Source organism: Chrysoperla carnea, chromosome 3, assembly GCF_905475395.1.
Source record: "Chrysoperla carnea chromosome 3, inChrCarn1.1, whole genome shotgun sequence".
Classification (NCBI taxonomy): Eukaryota; Metazoa; Arthropoda; class Insecta; order Neuroptera; family Chrysopidae; genus Chrysoperla; species Chrysoperla carnea.
This window is the reverse complement of record NC_058339.1, coordinates 40563418-40590600: the sequence shown is the minus strand read 5'-3', so window position 1 is coordinate 40590600 and position 27183 is coordinate 40563418. Positions and strand designations below refer to the sequence as shown.

At 29.5% G+C, this 27183-nt stretch overlaps 1 protein-coding gene across 1 annotated transcript in view; it reads right to left on the bottom strand.

Moving 5' to 3' along the window:
- Positions 1-1194: 1194 nt before the first annotated feature.
- LOC123297021 (receptor-type guanylate cyclase Gyc76C-like) overlaps positions 1195-27183 on the bottom strand; it is a 44174-nt gene continuing 18185 nt past the window's right edge. Inside the window, exons 2-19 of the mRNA XM_044878789.1 lie at positions 21791-21908; positions 20111-20488; positions 19413-19610; positions 11146-11452; positions 10447-10593; positions 9204-9406; positions 8944-9121; positions 6883-7049; positions 6505-6798; positions 5628-5888; positions 5496-5567; positions 4707-4875; positions 4504-4650; positions 4238-4445; positions 4029-4169; positions 3747-3969; positions 3539-3683; positions 1195-2928 (exon numbers count right to left, since the gene is read on the bottom strand). Coding sequence (XP_044734724.1) covers positions 1664-2928; positions 3539-3683; positions 3747-3969; positions 4029-4169; positions 4238-4445; positions 4504-4650; positions 4707-4875; positions 5496-5567; positions 5628-5888; positions 6505-6798; positions 6883-7049; positions 8944-9121; positions 9204-9406; positions 10447-10593; positions 11146-11452; positions 19413-19610; positions 20111-20446 — 4461 coding nt within the window. The 5' untranslated portion in view covers positions 20447-20488; positions 21791-21908 and the 3' untranslated portion in view covers positions 1195-1663. The remainder of the gene's footprint in view (positions 2929-3538; positions 3684-3746; positions 3970-4028; positions 4170-4237; positions 4446-4503; positions 4651-4706; positions 4876-5495; positions 5568-5627; positions 5889-6504; positions 6799-6882; positions 7050-8943; positions 9122-9203; positions 9407-10446; positions 10594-11145; positions 11453-19412; positions 19611-20110; positions 20489-21790; positions 21909-27183) is intronic.

The following is a 27183-nucleotide window of genomic DNA, read 5'->3' as shown; positions in this document are numbered from 1 at the left end:
TATTAATGACATAGAGTGTTTTAAAATTTATTTTATTTCGCCATTTTATGAATAGACTGTTAACTTAGTTAAACAAAAGTAACGTCTGGAAAAGGAAACAATTTTCTCTGGATAAACTAGGCATAGCATATTCAGGAACCATAATCTTAAAAAATCACTCAAAGCGTCTGTTGTAAATTTATGTTATTCATATAAAATTGGTTAATTTGGATGAAACGTTGATACAACTCTTACATGAACATTGATATTGAATACATTTGAATTATAAACATGAAAGAACTACAGTTGGCAATTTAATATTAGTCCAAAAAGAAATAACGTAGTTAATTATAAGTAAATTACTGAGCACCTAAAAGGTTTATAATAGCATTTGTTTGTTAAATTTTAAGATTTTACCCTTTAAAAAATTTTACTCTAGTTTTATTAATATATTTTTTTTAGTACACATTATATTCTTAAAATTTAATTTTAAAATAAAATCCATGAGGACGATATATTTTAGTTGAATAAATTTTTTATTTTTGTATATCTGGCTAATTCACAAAACAGGTTCGTAGTTCACACATAAATTTCTCCTCATTTTAGTAAACACTGAAATATTTAGCAAGTTTCTGTCACTATCTTTGGGTTTACTAGTACGTTTACTATTCGAATTTCATTAGACGCTATTTTTCAACTTGACGGAATCATAATAGGGAATATGGATTTAATAATTAAAATATTATAGAAATCTGATTGAAATATTTTTAAATATTATTTTGTATGTGAATATTTGTCAATTAACTTATTAGTTTAAAATAATTTCAATTTGAAATGCTGTAAACATTTTGACATATATTATTAACTGATTAATCATGTAAAACCTTCGTTTCAGAGAAGTATTTTGTTTTTAACCTACTACGTTTTACTTGTGATATTCTTTTTTAAAGCTTATCACTACTTTTTTTAATAAAAATCATGCGTTTTTATTTAATGAAAAACCAAATCATGGTATAAAAATATCGATTTTTCTTTTAAATAGAAAATTCATTATAGATCAGTAATTTTACAAAATTTTTCTTAGACCAATTGAAAATCGACTATAGTTATCAAATTTTCAAGTTTCCACATAATTTGATTACCAGTTATGTAATGTAATGTATTAATAATTTTTATATAATTATTATTTTTATTCATCGAAAATTTTAGAAATCACTGTTTGAAGACATGCTCTATCGAAAATACAGCATGTCTTAGGTATGATCTTTCATAGAGAAATATTTCAACATATTTTTCGGTAATCTAAATAAAGAAACATTGGAGTTTAGGAATCATTTTGATAGCCATAAAAAGCCTATTTGAATACTTTTTAAATGTATTCGTGTTGCATCTTTACTTTAAAGAAGTAACATTACTTGATATTTGTTACCAGAAATTAGGATTTATAAATACATAATATTTTTTGCTGATTTCCAATTATATCAGACTCCTTTAAAAAACATTTTATAGAATATGCAATTGCGAACAGTACACGAATTATTGAATAAAATGAAACAAATGCTATGTGATTGAAAAGAAAGTGATGGTGCTTTATGTAAATAATATCGTCAGTCTTGTCATTATTTCCTTTTTGTACTAATAATATGTTGAAGATTTCGAATACATGATTGGATAATGATGAAAATTAAACTATACTTTCTTTTTCAGATGATATGTCGTTATATCCTCCAGTAAGAACTCCTTTACGTAACGATACATCACTAGATCTAAGTCCATTTCCATTAAATAATCCAACTAACCAACTTTTGATTGAATTACGGGATATTAGTTTTTTATTATGCTCATCACTTAGATTATCACCACCAAGTCTTGCAATATCTTCAGAACTTTTCCAACGTTTATTTGTTGAATGTGATATTTGATCAAATGGATCACACTTTGAACTACCATGCGTCGTTGTTGTGTTTGCAGTTTGACGTGGCATAATTGTTATTTCATTGTTATGAAAACCTGGTGTTCGTAATAAAGGTATTTCCACATCATCTAGATTTTCTGTTACACTAATATTATCTGCTAAATTTGATATTGTTACAACATTCCCATTTGGACAATTATTGTTTGCTGCTATGATATTCGATTGTATCGTTAATGAGGATGCTAATTTTGCATTATCATAATTTTCAAGAGATCGAGAACTACGTTTTGGTATTTTAAAAAATAATGTAGACGATTGTAATAATGGTTTACTTTTGATATTTGGAAATAAATCTAATGATTTTGATGAACGAATTGCACATTTTGTTTGTTTTATTGATAAATTATCTCTATCATCTGAAGATGCTATCGATGATAATACTCTTCGTTGTTTTGGTTGCAATACTCTTTTTCGTTGATTTAACTCAGATTCACTATCACTATCGAACGCATCTAAAGTAGCTTTTGATACACTTTCATCAATGTAGTTACTTATTTTTTCAATTTTTTTATTTGTACGAGTTACAATTGGACTGGAATTACGCGTTGACGACAAACTATCAAGATCAATATTTTTTGGTATTGTAGACTGTCGTCGACTTCCAACTATTTGTGAATATATTAAGCCACCACATATTGACGGTTGTCGGGATTCTGTATTTAATTTGGGACTACGTCTTGGACGACAGAATAATGGAGGTAAATCTCCAAAATCTACATCACGTCTTTGTATGGCTCCATCTTTTGCACCTACTAACCAATATGTTAATACTTCTCCTTTTCCTTTCATATTTACAAGACCACGGGTTTCTATTACGTAGCCACCGATTTTATCCAAACTAGCTTTACATTGTTCACTTATATGAATTTTTAATGGCTCCCCATTTGATTCCATACGAGATGCTGTATTTACTGTATCTCCAAACAAGCAGTATCTAGGCATGGTAAGACCCACAACGCCTGCGACAACTGGTCCTAAAATAAAAATATAACGATATTACAGTTACATTTTTGTGTGTTGTGCTTTTATAGCTTCAATATAAGTTGAGTGCCTGTCAGCATATCATCTAAAATTATTGTGTAGCTCAATTAAGCTTAGCCTATCATTTTTCCCCTACAGAAATTATCGTAAGTAGGGCGTTCTCTTTCACGTCGCCCGGATTTTTTGATTGCACCACAATCATTAAAATTGATATATAGAATTTTGTTGTTATTCTAATAGAAAGATGGCAATAATAATAACAAATGCAAAAATCATTTTGTCTTAGACTTGATAATACACTGTGGCCCTGTATCTTGAAAATTGAAATTCGTATAACGGACATTCTGTATTGTTGAGGATCTAAAATAACGATTTTTTCATTTATTATTACGGGTATCAGTCAATTTTCATTTTGTGGTGCAATAAACATTCCTCTATGTCCCGGAGAGAAAATGTTTTATTTACCAGATTTTCGCAGAGGAAAAAGTTGTCAAGCTAAGCATAATTAATGTAAACAAAAATTTGTAGAGGTTTGTTTATCAATAACACAATATATATAGTACCAAGAGTACCTAGACTATATTTAATATATCCAAATCATACCTGTGTGTATTCCAATACGTAGTTTTAAAGTTTCATTGGGTCGATGAGATATTGAATGGTTTTTGACAGCTTCTAATAAATCCAAAGCCATTGATGCGATTTCACCGGCATGTCGGTCACCATTTTTTAATGGAAGACCTGAAACCTGATGAACAAAATTAAACATTGAAATCAATCTATCAACGGTAGAAGTAAATAGAAAACTTACCACCATGTAAGCATCGCCAATTGTTTCAACTTTATAAACATCATAACCTTTTATAATTCTATCGAATACTGTATAAAGATCGTTTAAAAAATTCACAACCTGAAGAGGCGTACTTTCTGCAGACATTGCTGTAAATCCAACAATATCACTAAAATAAATAGTAACTGCATCGAATGATTCGGGTTCAACTCCATGCCCAAGAGTTAATTTTTTGGCTACGGGCCTAAAAAAAATTTACATTAAAATATATTAAGAAATGTAATTCACATTTAAAATTCATACTCGGGCAACATTCTATGTAACAAATCTTCAGTTTTTTGTTTTTCTTCAAACAATAATCGTGTCCTTTCATTGACTAGATCTTCCAAATTATTTGCATATTTTTCCATCATATCCATCATTTGATCCATAATATTACGATGTCTAGAAATGTTAATAATTAAAAAAAAAAAAACAAATTTTAATTTTTTATTAAATTTATTATGACTTACTTTCCCTCTTTCATTCTTTTCAATTTACTTCGAATTTGTGAAAAATCAGGCCGATCATCTGGATTTTCAGCCCAACAGTCTTGTATACAATTCACAACGTAATCATAATATCCTTTTGAACCTAATTCAGAATCGGCAAGTAATCTGATATCTGGACGAAAAGGTAGCTCATTCTCACCCGGTATTCTTTTAACAAGTTCAATAATTTCTAAAAATTTATACATTGTAAAGTAATTTTAATTGGAATTAAAACAATTATTGCTTACCTTTGGGCTCATAACCAGTAATTCCAAATGGACCTTTACGTCCTATAATTTCATATAAAATAATACCAAAAGCATAAACATCGCCTTGTTGTGTACCTTTTGTATGTACAGTGGGTCGTAGTAGTTCTGGAGCTTTCCAAAATAAACCTAATATTTCACAACAATTAATTACAGTTTAAAAATTATATTATATTTTAATTTACTTCGAAAATACTGATGATCTCCAATACTATTATCATTTTCAGCCGAATGGCGTATTTCGTTTAGACCAAAGTCTGTAACTTGCAACATCCAGCGACTTGTAACAACACAATTAGATGATTTTAAATTTCCATGGCAAACTAACAATGAACTATGTATATACAGCATGCCCTAAAAAATTTTTAAAATTTCAATTAAAATATAAATTTTAAAGTTATTAATTATTTATAGAGTACTAGCTGTGAACTACCCGCTTCGCTGAGCAGCTTCAATTTTAAATACTTTTAAATAAGAGTATAATTGTGTTATAACCTTCACTTCAAATGCCACCACTTATCCTCCTTTTGTTCACAAATTCGTTTAACCTCTAAAATTATGTACCAGTGTTTCTCTACTATATTATGCATGTATTATACATAAAAAAACTTCCTCTCGAATCTACTACTAGAAAAAACCGCATCAAAATCCGTTGTGTAGTTTTAAATATCTAAGCATACATAGGGACATAGCGACGGACAGCGGGATGCGACTTTGTTTTATACTATGCATTGATTATTAAATAAAAGGGTTTTAACTATATGTGTTTTTTGTTGAATTTCTGTATAATAATTCAGAGATCATTTAAAGCTATACTTGATGAAAATATGACCTTGGGAAGTCATTCAAATTCGAAAATGCTACAGAGCAGGAGGAAATATTTTTTGTTTCGAATATTTAATAGTTTGTGGCGAGAGTATCCACAAAATGATAATTGCGATATGAAATACAATAAATAAATAATAAATACTTACTTTTATGAGATCATGAACTAACGATGCTATAAACATACTATCCAATTTTATATCTTCATTCTCAATAATGTCCTAAAAGCAAGATAAAATGTTAAATTTTCAATTTTCCTTTGTCTAGTTTTGCTCACTTACATAAAGACTTCCTTTGGCACAATAATCAGTGACTAGTAAAATTCTCATCGGCTCTACACATGCGCCAATAAATGAATTAATATTATCATGACGAATGTCTCGAAGTAAACGCATCTCCTTCATTATATCACGGGCAATATCTTTCTTTTTACCAAATTTAAGTTCTTTAATACGAACAACTACACCACGATATTGCCCTGTTGCGGCAAATACTTGTGCTCCGCATCTAGATTCATATGATGCAGCGCTTACTAAACTTAACTGTGGGATTAAACAAAAATATTAAATTTATTGATTATTTTTTAATCTGCTATGGGCTAAGGTTTTATTAAATATAGGCCGCTTACACGATTCTCGAAAATTCAGGGTATTCCAAAAATTATAAGATAAAACTAGTTCATAACGGAAGAAACTCTGAGACGAAAAGTCCTTTAGCAGTTTTCTATCTGAGAATTTTGAGAATTTCTAGATAATTAATAAAATTGAAATTTTTATAATAAGCAAGGCTATAGAAAATAAAATTTACAACATTTATCATCTATTATCTCTTAGTTTATAATAATAAAGAGAGATATTTACGTTTAATGTTCTAAAAATATTAAAGTTAGAGAAAAAAGATTAGGTAATAAACTAATGTCAATTTTATTTACAGTCGATTTTGGGGCTCTCGATTGATATAAACTGATATGTTATTAGGTATTTAGGACAAAAACGTGATTACGAAGTATATTACTAAAGTCGAAACTATCAATTGGTAGTGAGTTTCATTATAACTATATCTTACTGATAAAAAACTACGGTCCAAGTTACGAAAAGTTCATTTTTGTAGCAGTGACAGTCTATATTTAATATAAGTCTATTGATGTAGCTGACATACCTTACTAGGTGAGGATACAATATCATTACCAAAATATCCATGTATTTCACTAGGATCAATCTTCCATAGTAAACCTTCAATTTCTTGTTCTATTTTCCATTTTCTATAAATACTCATAGTAACAACGCCTGCACAAAATAGTATAAGTGCTAAAACACCTGCTGCAATAATGCTATTAATTTGTGTGTCACTTTTCGGACACAGTTCATTCATAAATCCACAACTTGGTTCATCTTCGGGTTTACGCCCTCCAGGCCAATCAATTGGTTTATTATGTGATTTCAATTTGAATTCCTAAATGAAATATTTACACAAATATTATTTTAAAATATTTTTTTTTTAAATCGCTTCACATGAAAGAATAAATAACTCACTCACTGGAAAATCGTCCTCTTTTTGTGTGTAGTAAAACTGTCCAATAGGAATCATATGATGATCACATTCAAATTTATCTACTTTTATATCATAAGGTTTAAATGATAAAACAGAAAAATTTCCTTCCGAATCACCATATTTATCTAATTTTATTATTGAACCAGTAACACCTAAAATAAATTTTATATATTTGGTATATAGTGTGATCAAATTAACTTTTTGAATAATTTAATTCTGAGTTCGGAGAAAAAAATTGAATTTAGTAGATCATTATGATACAAATTGAAGAAACTAAAATCTAACATTTTTTGATGGTCGGAAGGGGTCCAAAAAAAATGGTAAAGTGGCCTAATCCGGTCTTTCGCGTCAGACACCGTCGGATTGAGTTAAAAATAAAAAAGTGTTTAATAAGCTTACGCGCCGTAAAAAGGCGAAAAGAATGAGCTGAGAATGAACCCGATTGGTCCATCGATGTCCCCACAAATTGCAAAAAACCATCGATTTTGCTCGAAATTTCAAAACTTCATAGCTCTTGTTGTTTTAAAGATTCAAAGCTGAGATTTAAATGGATTGTAGCTTTTGTACCCATGAAGTATCACACACAATTTCAGCAAGATCGAATGTATACTTTTTGCAAACCGCAGCTGAATGCAAAAAACAGGGCTTTTGTAAAATGGCCCTAAAAAAGTTGTGGTGCGGTAACGCGCTATTTTTTTTACGCGATCATATGCTTCAATAGTTAAAGTAATACCTACTAAAGTGTCAACCTCTTATCTTAAGTAAAAGTTACTAAAATATTAATTTTAAATTACTATTATTTTAAATTATAACATTAAAAATAGGATGGGAGTAATGTGAGCAATTATTAAGACTATAATGTCACATAACTTCTGTCTCTTAATAATTGCTCTCATTACTTCCACCCTATTTTTAATGTTATAATTTAAAATAATAGTAATTTAAAATTAATATTTTAGTAACTTTTACTTAAGATAAGAGGTTGACACTTTAGTAGGTATTACTTTAACTATTGAAGCATATGATCGCGTAAAAAAAATAGCGCGTTACCGCACCACAACTTTTTTAGGGCCATTTTACAAAAGCCCTGTTTTTTGCATTCAGCTGCGGTTTGCAAAAAGTATACATTCGATCTTGCTGAAATTGTGTGTGATACTTCATGGGTACAAAAGCTACAATCCATTTAAATCTCAGCTTTGAATCTTTAAAACAACAAGAGCTATGAAGTTTTGAAATTTCGAGCAAAATCGATGGTTTTTTGCAATTTGTGGGGACATCGATGGACCAATCGGGTTCATTCTCAGCTCATTCTTTTCGCCTTTTTACGGCGCGTAAGCTTATTAAACACTTTTTTATTTTTAACTCAATCCGACGGTGTCTGACGCGAAAGACCGGATTAGGCCACTTTACCATTTTTTTTTGGACCCCTTCCGACCATCAAAAAATGTTAGATTTTAGTTTCTTCAATTTGTATCATAATGATCTACTAAATTCAATTTTTTTCTCCGAACTCAGAATTATCTAAAAATTGACGCCATTTTTTTTTTATTTGATCACACTAATAACTTAACATCGGTATTTGTTTTTTATCACAATTTTAAAAATCAGGGATGTAATTTTTTTGTTGGGAAAAACTTGAAATTCTTAAGTTGAAATTATACTTTTTAAACCTCCAAAGAAGCATTAGTTAAAGCTAAGCGCCACAGGCTTATTTAAATTGATGCTTCAAATAGATGTACTTATATTACAATATTTCTTTTAATCATTATTTATTTAAGAGCTCATGCTAGAATGGAAATAAGTTGGAAAATGTCCATATTTTTCAGGGACACATTCGAAAATTGCTCGCAAAAAAGGAAAAACTTCAATTTTCTTCATTTTGATACAAAGAAAGTTATTAAAACAAGTTTTATATTCTCTAGAATAAGTTTCAATCATGATTCAATTTTGATTTAATTTGGAAAATAAAACAAAAAAATTATAGTTTATTGCGTATCCCTGATTTTTGTGGCGTATTTAAGAATTTTTCTATATTTTAATAATTACTTGTATATTGGCCTTTATTAATAATCGTTTGAATAATGTCTGTTCCATTACTCGCAACATCTTGAACTATTTCGTTTGTTAAAATAGATCCGTTGGTTCTGATACGAATTAAATAATCTAAAGCATCCGCGTATAATTTAACTGAATCGTATAAATATGCTCCATATATTGAGACATACTAAAAAAAAAAAGATTTAATAATTTCTATGAAATATCGTTAACTAAGTTTATCAAAACAATTACTACCAATGTATACATACTTTTGTATAATTATCATTTAATAAAATATTAGGCGTATGAAGATTAAATGGTGGTCTTGCATTATACGTTTTAACTTTTTCCGCAAAATTACCATAATCCGTCAAAGGTGGTGTTGATACGACCACTAGTAATGATCTTGCAAATTTTAAAATATCTTTTGGCAGATCATAGCATGATTGATATTTGTTAAATTCTTCAAATTCTAAAAATGAATAAAGAAATGATACATTTTTTTACATCAGACCTTTGCGCAGGAATTATCCAAGGGAGGGTTCAACCTTTTTTTCGCCATGCTAGGTCATCAAGTCAATAAAAACAAGAAATTCTTTTTTCGAATAATAGAACATTTAATTAGGTCTAAATGTGTTATTTAGTCATTGTTTTTCAATAAATTAACTCGAGCGAAGTACAGAAAAAAAGTTTTCCAAAACTCTGTGTGTATCGACCTCAACATCGCGATGTATATTGAGCGAAGACAAAACCGTTTAGCCGATCTTCAGACATTTTCGATCTAAGTCAAAATACAGATGCCATGGGAATCATCGTGCAAAATCGAATATACTAGTTCAAAAAGGCGACCAAGAGTTTTCATCAAAAATTTTCATTTTATTGAGAAAAAGACAAGCAAATTTGATAAAACATTACGATGGTTCAAAATTCGATCTATGATCTTAAACTGAAGCAGTTGGTATATTCAAGCGTTGAGTCTGTTATGACGCCAACCTTGGCTTCCGCACTTCTATATCGTATTCATCGCAGATATCGATTATGGTTTTGAAAATGTTTCTGAACACTTGTTCAACGTTACATTTTCTTTCAATCTTTCATACGCTCTACTCAAAGACAAAGTTAAAGAATATACTGAGCTCAGAATATGCTTCGATATCTGACTAGTCAATGGAAATGCGTTTCATAAATGGATGCATTTTCAGAACTATATTGTTAGCTCAAAATTTATGTGGACAGATTCTCAATGGAATGGGTTTTGACCCCCAAAACCTCTCCCTTGCGCACGGGTCTGTTTTACATTACAGCAAAAGTCAATGTTAGTCGGAACCGTTTGTATTCTCTTGTATTTTGGAATAGCTTTGAGGTACGATCAGAAGATTCTTTTTACATAATGAATAATGTTATTCTGAAATTTTATTTAAAAAGATCCAAAGGTCTTTCGCCCACTACTTAGTTAAATACAATAATTCATTTTGAAAATTGAATAAATATAAATTTTTATAAATTACATACTATATAAATATTTTTGAGCTTCTTTGACTGAATAAGCAATCATATCAACATAAATCACCATATATTCACCATTCTGAAACAATTGAGCCATTTGCATTGCATTCATTATATCAATCAATGATGTTGGTGTTCCCAGAAATACATAAACTGAAAAAAAAAACAACGAATAAGTAATTATAGGTATTTAAAAGTAAAAATCGCAGAGCCAATTGTAAAAAAATCACTTACTTAATATAGTATTTAAAAAGAATCTGATTTTTACTTGGTTTAATTTATACCGGAGGTTTGTTGTAGCCCACTCAAAATAGGTATAAGTTAACGAAGCGTTCAAAAAACTATGATACGTAGCTTTATTCGCTTTAAAAAAAAAATGTTTCAAACAAAAAATGTTTGTGTTTTTAAAAAAAGAACCACTTTCTAACTTAAAGTGTTCGTCAAATGTTTGCTAGTTGTGAATTAGAGGGTGGTTTTAATTGAACCGGAAAATTTAGATTGAATTCAATATCCGTATAAGACGTGTGTCTTTAAAATTAGCATTTTTCGTTTGAATCATTTTCCTCGATTAAACTTTTTTTTTCGAGTTTCATGCATATGTCAAGATAAAAACGCCACCCAGTATTTGATTAAATCAGGGAAAGAGATAATATTAAATATTAATCATTAATGACGTAAATCAAATAATAAATGAATAATACATACTTCGAGTTTGATTTTTTGTTTCGGTAATGAAACGATACGTATATCCACTATGACAGCATGGCTGCTTTTGTTCGCAACATGTAAATTGATCAACCCATATTCGTTTATGATTTATAGTAAGATTTGACTTTTTTGCTTGATCTTGTAATGATGTTGCAACTGTTTCCCATGTTTCTTCATATATAATTGAAAATTTGTGCCAATTATGATACTTTAATAACGATATTATTGATTTTGTTACTTGTGTATCAGGTGGTTCCGTACGAGCGAATGTCGGGACAAATGATGCTTTATGATCTGAACATTTCTGAAAAAAATTTAAATTTCATTGATTAAATATTATTTTTGTTTTTTAAACAGTTTACAAAATGAAATTATCAATAAGTTTCAATTTTTTGAAGAAAAATATTACTATATATTATTAATGTGAAATATTGAAGTTGACAGAGGCATAAGCTTTTGTATATATTTCTCAATTTTTCAGACAGTTTCAATGAAAACTGATTTCCACAAAGACGATCCTTTATTATAATTTTCATTGAGGTCTTTTATATTACATTTCATAAATAAAAACTAATATCGGTTTTCCAATAACCGGACAAACAAAAACAAAACTCTAAATCAAATAATAACTTAACTTTAAAGCAAAGCACGCTAGTCTTCAAAAAGTTTGCGAAAAGTTAAGTTATTATCTGAGTTTGGGTTTGTTTTTGATTGTCCGTTTAGTGGAAATCCGGCATAAAATGGGTAAATTAGCTAATCAAACCTTACTGCCATGTAAGAAGTTTGAGCGTGATCCACTTATAGTAATGATGACTAATAAGTGATCCAGCAAAACTTCGCTTTCGGCAAGAAAATCTGCTGACCTTCGTGACACGTATGCCATTTGTCATCATCAGTTGAGATCGTCGGCCAGTCTGGCGTGATTGTGTTCTGTGTTTATGTGTTATATGTTATTCTTTTTACATACTTTAATTATTGTTTTTTATGTCATTTAACGCGGGTTAACTGTCTGTATAAGTGTAAAAAAATAAGCCAAGTTTCGGTAAATAATAGATTTTTAACATATCTAAAAAAGTAACGAGTTCGGTCGAAACTGAGGCAGATATCGAAGATTCGGTTTTGGTTTCGGTAGAAAGTCCTGTTTCGGTCGTACTTGGGATGGATTTCTAATATTATGTTGGTGTTGTCCATGAATTAGAAATGGTAGATTCATGAAATTCTATCAATATTGAATGAATTCGGAATTCAAATCGATTCGTAAGTGATTATAGGTTAGATTTTCAGATCTTGTTGGAAAATTTTCCAAATATTTTAGTTCGATGAAATGGTTGGATTAAGCTATTATTTGAAGATTGTTTAAAAATAAAAATATCTTAAATGATAAAAACTTGAAATTTATTTGGAATTATACTACGAAAAGAGTTAGAATAATAAATTTAATCAATTTAAAGTTTTTATTGGCAGTTATAATACTGTTTTATAGTCGATACATTTGTGCAAAATATACTAAAACAATATCGTTATGTTATAAACAATATTATATTCGATACGTCGCGTTGTGTAAAAAAAATGATCACTAAAAAGATGGAAAGGAAATGGGAAACTTGTTATAGTTTAGAACAAAAAGTGCGCATATCATTTTTTATGTGTAACATACGGTTTATATGTGTAGTATGTAAATAATGAAATGAAATTAGTTTTGGGTATATTTGGCAAGCTACCAAAGTTTTTGATTCTCATATACAATACAACAACAGTGTTCAATATGTATGAAATGTTTATGTAAAATAAGTTATTTTTGTATGGATAATTAACATTAGTAATTTCTTTATATTTTCATTTTAAATCTGGTCTTAACTGAAAATTGATTCAAAGGAAAATAAGATATTAAGGTATAAAAATAATTGTAAAAGAAATCTTTGAAAGCAGAAATATAAAGGTTTGGAAGTATAATTATTTAGAATTATTTACGAGTACCTAAGCACTTTCCATTCCTCTAAACAGTCAAAAAATCTTGTCAAATCCTTCGAATACGATTTTTCTATTTTCTACATTTTACAACTATAGATTTTATTTTATATTGTAATTAAAATATAATTCTTAAAAAGTATAAAACATTGATAAAAATAAAAGTGGCCACTCCGTATATTTTTCAAAAAAAAAAAAAAAAAAAAAAACTTTTAACAAAAAGAAAACCGACTTCAAAAGAAAAACTTTTCCAAAATAAATTAAAAAGTAAACAAATAACGATAATATAATGAAGTTAAAATTATTGTTATTTTTGGAGTCGGTGTCAGCCAAGCTTGTAGAAAACTGTTCTGTCAGAGTTGTTTCCTTGGCTGACACCGACTCCAAAAATAACAATATTTTTAACTACATTATATTATCGTTATGTGTTTACTTTTTAGTGCATTTTAATTTATTTTGGAAAAGTTTTTCTTTTGAAGTCGGTTTTCTTTTTGTTAAAAGTTTTTTTATTTTGTGATTTTTAGTGAATCTGAACTAATTTGTCACTAAAAAAAAGAATCATCGAAATGATATTGAGTTATTCGTTCTCTTGTCTTGCATACTTAATGCCAATTTAAGACTTTTATGATTTTCTCATGGATGCCATTGTCAAAACTGGACCAAAATGAAATGGAACCAAACGAGAAGCACTGGCTTTCAAACAAATGAAGAATAATCAAAATCGGTTCACCTAGTCAAAAGTTCTGAGGTAACAAACATAAAAAAAATACAGTCGAATTGAGGACCTACTTCGTTTTTGTTTAAAGTCGGTAAAAAAAAAATAAATACAGTCGAATTGATAACCTCCTCCGTTTTTGTTTGAAGTCGGTTAAAAATTATTTAATAATTTGTAGAAATTGTGATTCAAGAACGTCAAGGTAGGATGAGGCAGTTGCCATTCTCCTAAAAAGCAAAAAACCTTGGTGAATCCTTCGAATTCGATTTCTACAACTTAATCGATATTTTCAAAAACTATCCGTCCAATTATCAAAGGGACCCTATTTTTGTATTTTCTTATAAATATAATTCTAGAAAATAATTTTAATACGCATTTCGAAGACGAATAATTTTATTCCGAATTGCGTTTAGAAATTAAGAATATATACTTAGTTTCTTAGAATTTATGGCTGAAGATTTTCTTTTATAACAAATAATTCAATGGAAAGTAAAAACTCTTTGCATTATCTCTTAATAGGGTTTTGTATAATTACTTGTAAAATAACTAGCCATCAATATATTAAGGATTTGCTGAAAAGTGTTAAGTACCGATGAAACTTTAATGACCTTCCTGAATATATAAATAATTATTTTGCGTATTTTTGATGCGTTGTAAAAAGCAATATAATTTAAACATAATTTTTATTATGTAGTTTATAAATCAATACTTTTAAAACGAACGAAGAACCGACATGTGTCATGCAACCAAACTATTCCCATTCAAAATAGAAAAAAATTGACGATCGATTTAAATAGTATAAGCCTTATCTACGATTATAATCATACATACATATACTTTTGTTCAAAGTCCTCTGTTCATTGTTTAAAAATATCTTAAAAAACTATAAGGATATTTAAATTTGTGGAAATATAGATATCTACTATCTCAAAGAAGGTGCATGAAATACTTCTAACTTAGTTTATCTTCAGCTGCCACTAGAGCCAACCTTTTTATTCCGTTGGGTCACTGAAATTATTCCGAATCAAATCTTTTTATATAATTGTTGTTTTTTTGGTCACTTTAAATAACGTAGAATATGAAAATAACTAAACACTTAATTCGATTTTTTGGATTGTCATAAACGACCAGTTTTGCCTCAAGTAAAAAATGTATTCCTTTGGTGGTAAAATTGTTTAACAGTTTAAGGACCGTGAGACAGAAAAGGTCCCACGGTTTGTTAAATGATTAATAACTACTTGAAACTTCGTGAGTGGCTTTTTATTGCCAAGTCTACCAACTTTCTCTCTACGACTAAAACGCGACAAGGAATTTGTCGGACACTATGACCATTTGATAACATTAATAATTATTAAACAATTCTTAAGTACGGCATGTTCGAGATGATAGAGAAACTCATCGGTGCAGTATTTTTGTCGGACAAAATATTTTATTATTTAATAATTATTAATGTTAGCAAGTGGTCATAGTATCCACAAATTCACTGCTGCGGTTTTTCAGATCGATAGTTTAAGTATGTTAAGTAGTGCTCATTTGAAAACGCAGCACTTTCGAATAAAGTCGTAGACAGAAAGTTGGTAGACTCGCCAAAAGGAAGCCACTCACGAAATCTATTACTTGACATTTGAATTTTGATTTTTGTATCCAATTATGCGAGGCAATCTTGAGTGCCAGCTGGATACAGAAGATTCAAATAATTCTGATTTTTTATCCAATTATTCCATCTGTCAGCCCTGTTCATTTTATACAAAGGTATATATATATTCATCTTACAAAATATAGACATAGCAATAGGTAAAAGATTAGTTCGTTTTGTAGATTTACTGCATGTGTACTTTATATTTTCAACAGGTGTTTTTTTGCTTGTATACGGGTGAATATAATCGTGATAAATTATATTTAATAAACTAACCGCATTGCTAAATATTTTATTTATATGGAGATATATTTATTATTATATTCTATTAAATTCAAGTAAAGCAGAAATTTTTTCATATTAATTCCTGTTCTCGTGCTAGAACATATTTGCATATGAATTTATTACTGATAAACACTGTCCTGAAATGCGATGAATCTATACAGTTTTTACATAAGAAAATATGCATGTCCGGGAGCTAGGAGTAGTATTGGGCAATTATTGGGTTGTTGTTAAAGTTGTGCTTAGGAACTTTTTACTCCATGATATAATCATAAAGAACGATATTCAAATAAGAAGATAATTGATTAAAAAGGGAAAAATGATTTTGTTGAAAAACATTTGGTCAGGTTAGAAAAAAACCACCCGTATTTTAGTTTTGATTTTCAACGGGGCAATTAAAATAAATACTCTGACAATATTTTTTAAAAAGTGCAAATTATATTGAAATTGGTTTAATAAAACTCAATTATCAACGGGTAGATGATAACTATTTACGGATGTTCTATTTTATAATTATACAAAGCGAAATTCCCCTAGGAATAAGATAATAGGTTAGGCATGTGTTTTTGCATTAAAATATTCTGGGAAGAGTGGGTTAGCCAACGTTAAAAATGGCATTAGTTAGTAGAAATGATAAAACGCAGGTTTAAGCGGATAGATGGACACATTATATAACATACAGGATGCAGGATTCTTTTTAGTCATTAGTGAGAAAATATCTCGAATGTTAAGTTAAATACAGAAAATGTTTATAGTTTATCCCTTGAACATTCATTTTAGACAAAATGTCTCTTCTGAGACAGAAGCGGGAAAATGAAGCATCCAATTCTGTCTCCATTTTTCGGTCTATTCTGGAATTATTATACAGTGTTGGTAATAAAAACGCCATTAGAAAAGACAGAGGTGTTCTGGTGCTGAATGTTGGAATACATTTCTTAAATCAAAGCATTTGTTTCTTACTTGTCATCGTGGGGTATTTGTTTGGAGTTGCGTGTCAGTGACTTTGCTACAGCACGAGTTACGCTGGAGTTGTGTTATTTTAGCGTCCACGCTGATGACAAATGAAATAGAAATGCAACAGTCCGCAAACCTCATCATATTCTAATGGCCTACCATTGTCCAAAAAACAAAGCACTTGGTTTTTATGCCCCAATCCGTACTTAACATACATACAAAGTGCAAGGAAATAATTTGATTGCATTACGATTTTAATTAGTAAGAAACATATTGGTTTGTACGTTAGAAAAGTTGTAAAAAGCGACAGTATAAAAAACAGTTTTTCTCGAATTTTTCTAAACGGTGTACATTAGCCTTTAGTCGGATAAATTTTTACTGTTAATAAGCTAATGAATAAATAAAATAAAAATATATTAACATAAATTATGGATGATTCCAATTCAATTCAATACTTTATATTTTCATTTTGAAGGTATAACAATATTTTTTTAATGTTTTATTTGATAAAGGTAAACAAATACATAAAAAATTGTATGAATTAAAATTGAATTCTTGAAAAGGAAAAACACTATGTACATTTTGGAAAATACCCACACAATAGTTGATATATTTATCGCATACATGTAGTGAATCAAGAGCCAGTACGAAAAAATGGAAATTTGCTCTAATCTGTCGCAAAGCTATGCTTACTTTAAGGTAGCTTTGATCGAATTTAGTATTTTTTATGCGGATGGAAAGAACTTTTTTTTCGAAAATTCTCGAAAAAGGCACCTCAATTTTTTTTCAATGTAGCTCATTCAATTAATTCGCCCTTTATATATTCTCTTCTCAATATGCATCAAAAAATCTCCTTGAGATGAAGAGACGGGGATGAATCTCGATAAATATCTTCAAGAGATATTTTTATTTTTATCGAGCGTAGTTTAAATAAAATTCTTCTGTATTAATTTTATACCATTTTCGTTTAAATATAATTTTGGGCGCATAGTCTGAAAACGATTAATGCGTATTGTTTATAGTAGGAGTCAATTTTACAGCTGACATATTTCTATTCATGGTAGAGAGCTTTAATTTGTGGTATTCCATTTTAATAAATATGTTGTGTGAATAAATAAATTTAAACACTTATTTTTTGCTTAACTACTTTATTATAATTTATAATTTGGACATGATTCGGATATTTATTCCATTTTCAACTGCAGTTGATTTTTACTCCATTTTCAATTGCAGTTTGTCACGGATTACGAAGATAGCACAACTTTTTTTGCTTGCAAAATGTAGTTTTACACTCTCCTAAGTGATCCAAATAACATACCAAAAAAGTAGCATTATATCGTATTTTGCGATTTTAGTTGATTTTTTTGTAAGATTTTTTTAGCGTAAATACTAGTCGTGACTGAACCATTCTCATGAAATGAACAAAAACTGTTCACAATTGTCTTATCACAAATTGCAAATACCTTTTTTTACGTATACGTTTTTACGTTATTTTTATCCAGCAATGGCCCCTTATTCAATGCGATAATATCTAGTTAAGATAATAGTAACTAATCACTTTTGAAATTGATTAAAAAATGTTTATGAAATCTACTTGCATCTACCCAAGGTACCACTCTATTTTTGTTGCCATCTAGTTATTACTTGTTCATACTCCTCTCAGGATCAAGAAAGCATAAAAGAGAGCACAAGTGAGCATAAAATTACACATTTTCATGTTGGCTCTTGATCTATAGTAGGTATGTATCTTTGTTTAATTTGTGTATATATACTACAATGGTAATAGATACCATTACGTCAGTTATTATATTAGTCTTACGAAAATATAATAAAAACTAATATTTATTACTATCTACTATAGTCTTAAAAAAATAATGATAATGCCAAATAAATACACAAATAAAAACTAATTAAACCTTTAAGGTGTAGAATATCATTATTAGTAGGTATTATTTACATGTGTAGTTACTAAAAGGTTTTATACATATAACCCAACCCTTATTATTTTGAAAGAATAGGAAAAATTTTTCAATATTCTAATAGAACAAAGAAATACGCCAGTCATATTCTACATTAAAGTCGCAAAACGCGATGTAAAGTTGCTTTTTTGGTATGTTATTTGGAGCTCTTAGGAGAGGTTCCTGACAAAACGTAGTTTCACACTCGCCCAAGGGGAGGGGATCCAAATAACATACTAAAAATTCAGCTTTACATCGCCTCCGACCGTCATTTGCCATACTTTTTAAAAATTTTGAATTTTTTCAAATTATTTTTCTAGAAACATCAAAAATTTTTCATAAGGCTCACTAGTTGAAGCCATCTACAAATTTTCATCTCTCTATCTTTTATATTTTTCGAGAAAGTGGACAACAAAGGTTTGAAAAATTGTTTCAAACAAAAGTAGAGCTGTGGGTTGGCGTCAATTGTTTCAAATTTAATATACTTTCAAAATGATAGTGGCAACTAATAAATTCAAAAACTAACTTATAGTTTTTGAATTGAACTGCGCCAAAGCTTTACATCGCGTTTTGCGAGTTTAGGTTTTTTTTGTAAGATTTTACTGTCGTAAAAACAAAATGTATGCAGTCAAACTTCTACATCAAAGAAAATTCCATACATTACTAAAATTGTACTGTCAACTACGATGTAAGTGGATAAATTTTTACAAGATAACTAAACTAATAGCCACAAACTCAAAATTATACTTACATAACTAAGCATTGGTATATTACGTGCTTGTGCAATGATTGCTTCAACATGACATGTACCTTCTGGTCCAAAAAATGCCACAACACCATCGCAAATCATTTCCGTCATTGCACGTGCAGCCACAACTGTCTCGCCTCTTGTATCATTCCATCGCAATACTAAATTTACATTCGGTAAAATAGTTGGTTTACTGTTAATCTATAAATGGAGGAAATCGATATTAGTACGTTATAAAGTTTCATTTATCCTTGCCTATAGTCACAAATAGCATACTTAATTCGAAAAAACGCTACCCTTGTACAATTCTGTAGTTTTAAGCAATAATTGTTCCCTTGGCGTTACACATATACTTCCTTTGTTTCTGTACCCATTATTATGGTATCTATACTCACAGTGATTATTTCTCTACACAAAGGTCAGATGGAGGAGAAATCAAAGAGATTTTTGATCTGTTTTTGGTTTTCAACTTGAAATTATCCTTCGATAATTAAACTTGCTTTTCTCGCAAGTCAAATGTAACGCAGCGGGAAGTAGCAGTAAAGAGGGGGGGGGGTTGAGTAATATAAGAATATAACCATCGGGCCCACAAAACAAATATATTGTGAGAACTTGATTTCAATCGGTAAAATCGAACTCAGTAGTTATACCAAGCGACAACTACAGGTACTAACAAGTGACTACTTAAATATTGTTTTTACCTCATCAAGTGCTAGCGATAATGCACCAGAAATTGCCAGCCCCTGCTTGTCTCTTAATTCACCCTTCATTGCTGTCAGATAGCCAATTGTTAAGTTGAATTGTTTATGTCCTTTTGTTTTATCGGCATATGCAGCATAAGTTGGTGGCAAGGGATGCAGGGGCGGTACTACCAATAATGCAACGGCAAGCACAATAAGTGGTGATGGAAAACAAAACTTTCTAATAATTTTCTTCTTATAATTTGTTGATGGTGATTCGGATATTTGATTACTAAAACTGTTGAGGTTGTTGCAGCGGCGGCGGCAGTTCAGGTGGCCAGAGCGCGAGGAGCGCATGGCCAGCCGCCGCGGCAATTATGCCTCTTCACCTCTCACCTTCTGTAAATAAAAAAATAAAAAAAAGTTTTGGAATTTGTTAAAACTACTAATTTCTGGATGATAGTATTCTTAATTTCAAAATAATTTCAAATTTGAATTCGGTAGTTTTTTGTAATCAATAATCTAAGAAAACATATACAATGACTATAAATATCAAATCCATAAGCATTTACAAGACAAAGAAAATTACATTTTTTGGAAAATATTATTAAATTTTCGAAAAACAGAAATAATTCAACATCCGTCATGTGATACATGAATTACACGTATTTAAACCACGACGAGTCGAATAAAAATGAGATCCTCAGGTCAATTTAGTGAAATTAGTCGGCATGATTGAAATATTTTTGTTTCATTTCTTCCAAGATTAACTTCGGATTATTTCCACTTTTCAAAAAAAGTTAAAATTTCTCAAAATATACGGAAATGATATTTCAATTTATATTTAATTTCTATTGTTTAAGTGTGTTGGGAGGTTATTTTTGGGAAAGAATAACATAAATATCTGTTACAATCGAAAAAAAATTTGATTACATCGGGTGAAATTCCATTTTACTGTGCCCAAAAAACAAGGTGACATTATGTAAAGTGTATTTATTTTGAAAATTCTTTATTTATTCTTCCAAATCAATTTCAACCCCTTCAAAGTAATCCCCTCCCGATGCAATGCACTAATGCCAACGGATTTTCCAATCTTCGAAATACTGGTTGTAGTCACTTTCCGGGATTGCCTCCAGTTCCGTATTCGCTGAGGCTTGAATCTCCTCTATCGTATAAAAACAGTGTCCCCGGAGCGGTCTTTTGAGCTTGTTGAACAGCTAGAAGTCGCACAGCACCAAATCAGGTGAATACGGTAATTGCGAAACGATATGGGTTGAGTTTTTGACGAAATGATCACGAATTACGAGTGCAGTATCGGATGGTGCATTATTGTGGTTTAAAAACCATGAATTTTCTTTCCACAATTCCGGCCTTTTTAGGCGGATAGCGTTACGTTAAATGACGCATAACGTTCAAATAATATTCCTTGTTGACTGTTTGACCGGGCGGAAGGAATTCATAATGCGCAACAAACGCGCGCAGTTTAAATTCAAATGTCAACTTATTTTTTGGACACAGTATTATACTTCCAAGAAACTTTTCACAAAGTTTCAAAGCTGTATCGAAAAGTGCAGAGTACAGGTGCTTTTCGTCATACATTGACAGCACTAATAAGGATAATTAGCCCGTAGGTGTGTATTCAATGTTTGTCACTGTTAAAGGTTAATATAAAGTTATGTAAATAATAATTTTTCTACGTACCTTTGCAGCATGCGAGGAAAATAAGCAGTCAACTTATACTCTATGGTGAATTGTTTATATGGAATAATAATAATGTACATACTGGACAGATTATAACATCATCACTACTCATCCTAATCTGTAACAAACCAAATACCACATCATTAAAATTGTGAAATTTATAATATTTAAAAATTTAATTATACTTAACCGACGAAAAAAAAGGGGTTATCAAATCAATTCGACTGCATCTTTCTATTCGATAGGGTGAACAAAACATTTAATTTCGAAGGAAAGAGAGGGGATTCAATAATTAAGCTATAAAATTTTTTGAAAAATTGCTCATTTTCAATAACTTTAGTATCGTTAAGGGGATTAAGGAGGGGATATATAAGTTAGGGGGTTAATTTTTATACCATGTATATGAAATATACTGAGGTATACTAATAAGTTTGTAACTCTTAAAAATATTGATACTATGAACAAAATTTTGGTATAAGTGTTCATACAATCACCTAATTAGTCCATTTCCGGTTTCTGTCTGTCATCATGATTACTCAAAAACGAAAAGAGATATCAAACTGAAATTTATAGCGTGCTTAGGACGTAAAAAGTGAGGTCAAGTTCGTAAATGAGCAACATAGGTCAATTGGGTCGTTGTAACTTTTGAACAACTTCAAAACTTGCCAAAACTTGCAATCGGTTATTTTTTCTATACAATTTTTTTTTTGATATTAAAATTAATGAAATCTAGATATTCAAAATAGGAAACAAACCATTTGCTGTCGTTTACGGATTTTCAGGTTACCTCTCAGATGAGTATGACTAAACGGATGAGTTTGACCGCTATGTGTGTCTATCTGTATGTGGCAGCGTAGCGCTTAAACGGATGAACTGATTTTGAATTTTTTGGTTTCGTTTGAAAGGTAATTTAACGGAGAGTTTTGTTAGCTATTTATAGAGGATGTGATTCTAGTCAATTTGCAACATTTGACCTAATCAAGCAAACTAAACACAGGTTAAATAAAAGCTTGTAAAAAAGAAAAAATTACGTTTGGTACCAATTTTGCTTTAATAGAATAAAAAATAACTCCTTTTATTTAACCTGCAATTTTCATTATTTAGTTTGTTTAGGTCGAATCTTACAAGCTGAATTATAACCACTTTTATAAAATTTGATAGATTTATAAGTAGATATCGCTAACAGTTATTTAGAATGGGTTAATTTAATATTTCTAATTTGCGTCCTCGTGGGTAAACAGTGATGTTTTCAAAAACATGTTTCAAACCTAAGTTGTTTATTTTTATATAAGGAATATTTTTTATATTTAAACTTTTGTTCTATCTATAACGGTTTACAAGATGGGATCCAAGACCCAATTGAACTATGTTGCTCATTTACGAACTGGACCTCACTTTTTACGACCTGAGCACGCTGAAAAAAATTTCGTTTTTGAGTGTCGTGATGACAGACGGACAGACAGACAGACAACCGTAAATGGACTAATTAGGTGATTTTATGAACACCAATAATAAAATTTTGTTCGTGGCGTCAATATTTTTAAGCGTGGGACTAAACTTAATACCTTGATATATTTCATCGTATACATGGTATAAAAACCCTTAAAATCTTTCATTTGATAAACTTCACCTCGAATTATTTTTTTAGATAAACAAATACTTTTATCTGAATCCTGAGTGAAAATTTAATTTATAACATATAAATAACTAAACAGATGTGTGTGCATATGTACCTAAAACTAAAGATATAAATTGTACACGTGAATTGTAGCTGAAATTGTATACATATGTAATAATGTATACATACAGAATAATTATAATAACTTATTAAAATAAAAAAAAATGTTAATCCTAAGTTGTTGTTGTTGCTTTTTTTTTTTTTTTTTTTTGTGAACATGTTCCGCATTTGTAATTAAAGCAACAACAATGTTTACAGACGATTTATTGTATAATATTTTTTTATTTTAATTAACGAAGGTTTTTGTTGATTCTGGAATAAAATAATCATCATCAACAACAAAACAATTCAGATAACACAAATATTAGAGGAAGGTAATCTACAATTTAACAAAATTCAATCAAATTAATATAAATAATAAAAACCCCTTCAACGAATTTTTACACCATGTATATATGAAATATATCATAGTATACTTAATAGTCCCAAGTTTGTAACGCTTAAAAATATTGATGCTACGAACAAAATTTTGGTATAGATGTTTATAAAATCACCTAATTAGTCCATTTTCGGTTGTCCGTCTGTCTGCCCCTCTACCTGTCAACAAGATAACTCAAAAACGAAAAATGATATCAATCTGAAATTTTTACAGCGTTCTCAGGACATAAAAAGTGAGATCGAGTTCGTAAATGGGTAACATGGGTCAATTGGGTTTTGGGTTCGTAGGACCCATCTTGTAAACCGTTAGAGATAGAACAAAAGTTTAAATATAAAAAATGTTCCTTATAAAAAATAAACAACTTTTGTTTGAAACTTTTTTCGTAAACATCACTGTTTACTCGTTAGGGCGCAAATTATATAGTATTTATTATATGGGAATATCAGTTATGTATGTGTGACATTTATGTATGTGTAATTTGATAAGGTAATCAACACAGTGCATACATGGTATTTCAACAATTAACTTAGCCAATTGTTTGTTTTCACTTGTAGTTCAAATTTTTGTTTTTGGACTAAATAATTTAATATTTAAAAATTCATTACAAAACATGTTCAGTGTGATTTTGAAAAAGCTTTAAAATAAAAACCATAAATTTTTTCAAATTATTTTTTTATCATCGTAAATATTTAAGAAAATTAACTAAATGTTAAAAAATTAACGCCAGTAAAACGACATCAAGCTATTCAACACATTTTGCAAGATTTGAATCACTTCAATCAAAACTTCAAATTTGAGAGGGTTTGAAGTATTTTTCCCCATTACTCGATTGCATAAACTATTAAAAAAACTTAGAATGTTGAATTGAAATACATATGCAAATAATACTTTGAATGTTCTTTATTGGAAAAGTTTTAACATTTACGTATAAATATTGCCTATATAGGCTATATTTTTTTAATAAATTGAAATTATGTTCTATAGTTCGAATTAAGTAAATCTGCTATGTATGGTGCTATTTCTGATCTACATCAAACGAATAGCATAAACTCTTAAACTCTGTACGAAAGGATTATATACGATACTTAGCTGAAAAACACAGCATTTCAGATTGATTCATTTATTTTTATTAATGTTGTACCTGCATGCTTACACATTATTGTTTGGGAGATTAAATGTGTGTTATTTTAATATTGTATACAAAATATGTCGAATTTTAATATTTTGTTGTGTTAGGATAGATAATAATTGTTATTTTTATATTTTGAACATTTAATAAAAACACGAATTTCTGTATCTATAATAATAATAATAATGGGGTTTAACCTCCATTTGTCTGACATATACGCCTATAACAGAGGCCACCCACATCATTATTTGTTAATCTTTATTTATTAAACTACAATACAATTACAATTACATTTGGAGTCGGTGTCAGCTAAGCTAATGTAGCAAACTGTTCTGTTAGAGTTGTTTCCTTGGCTGACACCGCACCGACTCCAAAAATAACAATAATTTTAACTACATTATATTATCGTTATTTTTTTTACTTTTTAGTGCATATTAATTTATTTTGGAAAAGTTTATCTTTTGAAGTCGGTTTTCTTTTTGTTAAAAGTTTCTTTTATTTTGTGATTTTTAGTGAATCTGAAGTACACTAACTAATTTGTCACTAAAAAAAGAATCTACGAAATCGGTTGGCGTGATATTGAGTTATTCGCCCTCATGTCGTTTAAGACTTTTATGGTTTTCTCATGGATGCAAGTGTCAGAACTGGACCATAATGGGACCACATGGGAAGCACCAGCTTTCAAACAGATAAGGAATCATCAAAATCGGTTCACCCAGTCGAAAGTTCTGAGGTAACACACATAAAAAAAATATAGTCGAATTGATAACCTCCTCCTTTTTTGTTTGAAGTCGGTTAAAAACAGTTTTAATTGACAGAAAAAATATTTTGAAACTCTAGCTTAAGGCCAGGTTTGATTTTTCATTTGTATATGTAGAGGTAGTGTGGCGTTCATAAAGATTTGTTTTTGGTATTCAATGTTAAAAAAATTAATATATTGTCCCATTTATATTTTATTTTTTGTATAAATAACCAACATTTATACATATTTTTTTTTGTATAAAGATATTCGGATACGACCTAATTTTTTTATTCAATTTTTTTTTTTAATAAGTGGCGTCAGAGAGTGAGGCGAGGTAAGTAAATTTCAAAATGTCGAATATACACTGAATTGAAAACGAAAATAATTTTTCGTCATCATTGTTGTTATATTGAAATTATAATGAAGAAAAGCAATTAAAAGTTTCTTTAACGGTTGGCCTTGATTTTGTTTTCATAATTTAGGTTTAAGAAAATAATTAAATTTGACAAAAACTATTAAAAAAAATTACCTGATTAATAAATGCAGTCTAGTTAAGATGATGATGAAATAATTGAGTAAATTTTAGAAATAAAGAGAGTGTAAGCGTCGGATTTCTTCATAGAGAAGAGGAAATAGTTTACGTTAAATTTTACAATTATAGAACTAGGAACATATTAAAATTATTATCTCAAAAAGATACTATTAATTATAATTAATATATTATGCTTCCCAAAAGTATGGTGTCCCAAAAGTATGGAAACTTCTGGAGATCTCGCAGAGTAAGCGGGGGAAAAAATGAAAAATACCATGAATAAATACCAGCAAGGAGGATATATCATGGCCAAATCAACTGGGGGTTTCCATACTTTTGAGCCAAGCTATATTTTATAGCTCAGAGAATAAAACTTTTTAATCTCATTTTTCATAGCTTATTTATTAAGCTTCTTTTTTTGGGGGATGAGGGGTTGCTTATTATCCCTTTTTATGGGTGAAAAATTAACTAAAAATGATCTTTCAAAAATGTTTAGTTTCGGTGATATAAGAAATTGAATATATGTTGCTCCATTCTTGTTCCATTTTTTTGCATTAAATTTTGCTTACATATTTTAACTTTAGAAGAAAACTTCAAACATTTTTTACTTCTTCAAAGTGAAAACCTCTATTTATGCCACCACTCAAAGATAATGTATTTTACGGGATTCAATTAGATACCAATATTATTTCCCTATAGATCCTTCAGGAAATAGAGTGATACTTGGAATAATATTCTCTCCAAGGTAATTTCACAATTGAATAATCTTAAATAATAGCTAAGACATGATATGTCTACACAATTAATAATTTTAAGCAAATACCAAGTGTTATTACACATATTTCACCTATAGAATAGGCGCTGGATGGGATT